The sequence below is a fragment of the Salpingoeca rosetta genome, assembly GCF_000188695.1.
Source record: "Salpingoeca rosetta unplaced genomic scaffold supercont1.32, whole genome shotgun sequence".
Lineage (NCBI taxonomy): Eukaryota > Choanoflagellata > Craspedida > Salpingoecidae > Salpingoeca > Salpingoeca rosetta.
Window position 1 is genome coordinate 230,583 of NW_004754902.1, and position 5,000 is coordinate 235,582.

Sequence of the window (5,000 nt, forward strand, 5' to 3'; positions counted from 1 at the left end):
AGAAAGACCAGTGTATGGTGTTTCAGAAACGCTGTTGTAAGAAGATGAAAAGAGCTACAGCTCTCCATCTGCCCGAGGAAGTGAACGAATAAAAGTGAAGGAAACACCAAAGGCGGCGTGTGGAAGGGTGGGCAACGTGGAAGTTCTAGTCGTTGGTGGCGGTAAGGGAGGGTTGAGAAGGAGGTGAGAGTATGCCGGTGTCAACCCATAGCCGACGACGACGACACACACACACACACACACACACACACACACACACACACACACACACACACACACACACACACACACACACACACACACACACACACACACACACACACGTTGAGAACGGCGTTGGTGATGGCGACAAATTTGCCGAGATCTGGGTCGATGCGAAGTTTCAGTCCACTCAAACGCATTCGCGCCGCAACCTGGAATGCCCCGCGCACCTGTTGTTTGGAGTGTGGAGAGGCGGTGGAGAGGCGGTGTGGCAACAAGCAGGATAAAAAATGAGCGCTTCACATGAGATGCATGATGCAAGGCAACACGCCAACCCAGAACAGAACAATTAGGGCGCACGTGTGCAAGTTCATCCACGCGCACGTGCATGTGTGTGAATGTGTGTGTTTGTGTGTGTGTGTGTGAATGTGTGTGTTTGTGTGTGTGTGTGTGTGTGTAATGCGAGGCATGTCAGCAGCACCCCGGAATGTGGACTGGCAAATGATTTCGTAAAGAGGCGCAGCTCGCCAAACGCAACGTGCACGGAGTTGGTGGACCGATGCTCCAGATCTGCACGTCAATACACAATCACGCGAATAACGCGGTGTGTCAGTGAGTGAGTGAGCGAGTGAGCGACGTGAGTACAAGCGCAAGACGACACATCCGGCAATGTTACGCACACACACACACACATACATACGCACACATGCACACAAGCAAGGGCATTCCTGCCCGTTTGCGCCATGGCACATGTGACACGACGTACACTTTGGATTGTTCTGGGCCTGTGGGTCTGTCTCGTGCGCGAAGAAACAGCGAAGCCGCCTCATCCGCACCCGCCCACGCTACACACACACACACACACACACACACACACACACACACACACACACACACACACACACACACACATATGCATGTGCGTGAGCATACAAGTCATCTTGATCCAAGATTGCGTACAAGCGTAGAATACGGGGCGACGCGTGTTCGGGATGTACAAGATATGTAAAACAACGGTGCATGCTCATGTGCGCTCACCTCAACATTGCCGACGATGGCGGAGAATGCAGCAAGGCGAACAATCTTATGATGATGAATGCCGCGTTTGGAGATGCAAATGAGTCAACGGCAGATGGTTGAACACAAACCACCACGACCCAGCACAATCGCGAGCAACACCCAGGGTCCACACCAGTACACACACGCACACGCACGCACACACACACAGGCACACACGCGACTCACGGCAAAGCTGGTGAACTTTGGGCTGGCGGCCAGAGAGCTCATGCTTGACTCGACGAGCGGCAGCGTCAAGTCCACGTGTTTCACCTCCACCTGCACATGCAACTTCAGCCCTGGAACAACGGTCGTCGTGATTGTTTGGTGGTGGTGGTTGGATGCGTTAATGGACATTGTGTGCGCGCGTGTGCGCGTGTATGTGTGCGTGTGTGTATGCATGTATGTGTGTGTGTGTGTGTGTGTACGTGCATCTACGTGCACACGTGTATTCACTTCCACGTGTGCACGCGTCTGTGCAAGTGCGCGCGTGGGTGATCGTACCAATGATGGCAGCGAGACCGCCACCGGCACTGGCGCCCGATTGTTGTGCCGCCGCGCCAGCAGTGGCCAATTCAGGCAGCTGGTGATAATCATCCATGCAGGTGATATAGTGCATACATGCACACGTGCAATTAACGCGTTCCAGTGCATTGCAGGAAGGTAGAGAGTGTGAGCACACACATACATGGACGTTGTCATCTGGAACAAAAAATTGTACAAAAAAAAACCGCACACCAAGCACGATTGGCACACACACACACGTACACACGTACACACGTACACACGTACACACACACACACACACACACACACACACACGCAGTGAACCGCAAGCAAGCACGTGACCGAATACGCGGTGAACGGCGCACCTCGGCCTCAATGGCGCCCTTCCAGAGCGCAGCGGTGGATTTCGTGTCCACCACAAACCAGAGGAAGTGGTTGATGGCCTGGCAGCGTTGCGCGCAGTCGAGGTACAGATGGCGAGGGGGATTGCGAGTCGTCGTTGTGAAGTGAGCGTTGGGGAGGGGGGTTCCAGGGTGAATAAAGCATGGAAAGGGGCGGAACAGAACGCAATGATTCGTCACACACACACACATACACACACACGCACACGCACATTCACTCACGCTTGGCGGAACGTAGATGGTGTTGTTGATGAGTGCAACGCGGAGAAGCAGGCGCGGACTGGCAAAGTCCTGGGATCGGCGTTGACCTCTGGATGTGGACGTGGTGGTCGTGGGAGCGGTGCCGGTGGATGGAAAGCCAGCGGATGACAGGCTGTGGAAGCGGTGTTGAAGGTAAACAGTGGGGTGAGTGTGAGGGAGTGGTATGAGATGTGGGCGCACGCACGCGTATAACACACACGCACGCACGCACACACGCACACATAACAAACACACACACACACACACAGACACACAGACACACGCACACACGCAAACACACACACACACGTAAGCACAGATTCGCAGATTGTGAACCCACCTGTACTTTGCGATGACAGCAAACGAGCCCTTGAGGTGAGCGACCTTGCCAGTCTGGTGGGCGCGGCGCTGAGCCAGGCTGCCACACACGATGGACGGTGATGCCATTTCAAGGTGCACACCAAGCACCTTGCCAATTGTCTCACGCTGTTGCACGTGCCGGGTGATGTGAGCGAGTGGAGCTCATGAAACAAGATGAAAGCAACATACGCATACGCACGCACACACACACACACACACACACACACGCACACACACACACACACACGCACACACACACGGGCACACGGACATTCACACACACACACACACGCACACACACACGGGCACACGGACATTCACACACACGCGCACGCACACGCATACACACACATACACATGCATGCAACATGGTTGCGTACACACCTGGGTGTCTGCCTCGATGGAAAATGCGCCCGTGTCGAATGTAACAAATGTCGTTCGTGTCAGTGCCGTCAACTCAACGCCTTCAGATTCAACCACCACCTGCCAATCCAACGCGCTGTCACCATCGGCATCACCACCACCACTGCTGCTGTCGTGGTGCAAGTCTTCCTCGCGTTTGCTCTGTGACCTGCTCGTTTGCTGACGACGACCACCACCACCGCTGCCGCCATTTTCCCGTTCTCGCTCCTCTTTCACCTCTTGCCGCCGCCGCAGCAGTTGTGACCACGCACTCAGCACATCCACCAGCACGGCCTGCAGCTGTGCATGCAGCTCGTCTCGCTCACTCGCCAGGCCTTTCATCTGTGAGATGAGGGGAACGGCAACCACCGTTCGCCGCACCCACACATGCAAATTGGCTGCACGAGACAACTGCACTGCGCCTTCCTGCTGTTGCTGTTGCTGCTGTTGCTGTTGATGTTCTTGGTGTTGCTGTTGTTGCTGTTGCTGTTCTTGCCTGTGCTGCTCTTGTTGCTTCTGCTCATGCCCCCCTTGTCCTTCTTCCTCTTCCTGATGCTGCTGCTTCCTTTGCTGTTTGGAAATGGACGCCTTGATGATAATTTCGGGCAGGGATATGGATGGCTGCTTCATCTCAACCCAAATTCGTTCGTCCTCTTCATCACCCGATGACGATGATGATGACGACGACGACCACGACGGCGACGGGCGCGTGGCAAACCTGGTACGTGCGCGCCGCCGCTGCTGCTGCTGCTTGGCAGCACTCGCACGCGCAAACTCTGCACTGTCTTTGCTGGCGCGTCTGCTGTCGCTGTCTCGCTGCTGGGCGCGGGTTGTTGCCTGCGCAACACTGCCGACGAGCATTGACACTGTCGAGGATGGCGATGGTTCCAGACCTCGGTGACGACCACCGCTGTCCACACCGGTAGCTGAAGGCATAGTGTCGCCGACAGCCATTGAGCCAGCAACTTGAAGATGCTGCTCTGCAATGTGAAGCGTCATGTCCCATTCGTTTGCAGTGTCGCTCGTGTCTGTCGTCGCACTCGCAAGGATAGACGCAATCTTGTACGAGAGGTCTTCCACGCCTTGCGCCCTCACGCTGAAGTTGCTCACGGCGAGCGCCACAGTGGTGAGCACTGGACTCGCAGCAGCAGGCAATTGCGGGCTGGTGGACTGACCGTGTTCTGGTTGCTGCTCTTCTTGCTTGTCGTCATGCCAAGCGTGCTGTTGCCCTTGTTGCTGTTGCCCTTGTTGCTGATGCTGCTGTTGCGGTTCGTGCGGTTGTTGCTGATCCGTGTTGACATTTTGTGTACCACGACGGGCAGCGCTGTTGCTTTCATCATGACCAGGCCCATCCTGTGATCGTGGCGAAGCGCCGTGTGCCGTTCTCCGTAGCCCAAAGTCGGAACTTGTCCTGTTGTCATCCTCCAGCCACTCTGTTCTTCCACGGCGCTGCTGCTGCTGCTCTTGCTGCTCTTGCTGCACAGCCGGTGCTGACCGTGTGGCAAACATCGTCTCTTGCACATTGCCATGATGGCTGAGCATGTCATGCTCCTCATCAAACCCGCGAACAATCACATCATCATCATCGCGATCACGGATGCCCTGGTCGGTGCCAACAACGCCACGTCCAGCACCAGCAATCTCTCCGCTGTCATCATCATCATCATCATCATCACCATCACTCCCTGACCCGTGGACACTGCCAAGTTCAATCACCACATCATCGCCATGGTGGTGTGCTCGGGCGTGCGAAAGTCCCTGCTGCCGTGGTTGCGCTCGAGCCACACCGCTGCGGTCTTGATCGTGGGTATCGGCGTGGCGCCTGTGTCTCGC

General features: G+C 55.7%; 1 protein-coding gene across 1 annotated transcript in view; it reads right to left on the reverse strand.

The window, feature by feature from the left end:
• The window catches only part of PTSG_10025 (uncharacterized protein), a gene marked incomplete at its 3' end in the record, with an annotated part of 36,506 nt that overhangs the window by 9,532 nt on the left and 21,974 nt on the right, over positions 1 to 5,000 (reverse strand). The window contains exons 33-42 of the mRNA XM_004988883.1: positions 3,150 to 5,000; positions 2,746 to 2,891; positions 2,388 to 2,538; positions 2,130 to 2,207; positions 1,762 to 1,840; positions 1,447 to 1,556; positions 1,240 to 1,284; positions 968 to 1,046; positions 683 to 771; positions 324 to 431 (exon numbers count right to left, since the gene is read on the reverse strand). The exon at positions 3,150 to 5,000 is cut by the window's right edge and continues 2,098 nt beyond it. Of these exons, the coding sequence (XP_004988940.1) occupies positions 324 to 431; positions 683 to 771; positions 968 to 1,046; positions 1,240 to 1,284; positions 1,447 to 1,556; positions 1,762 to 1,840; positions 2,130 to 2,207; positions 2,388 to 2,538; positions 2,746 to 2,891; positions 3,150 to 5,000 (2,736 nt within the window). The remainder of the gene's footprint in view (positions 1 to 323; positions 432 to 682; positions 772 to 967; positions 1,047 to 1,239; positions 1,285 to 1,446; positions 1,557 to 1,761; positions 1,841 to 2,129; positions 2,208 to 2,387; positions 2,539 to 2,745; positions 2,892 to 3,149) is intronic.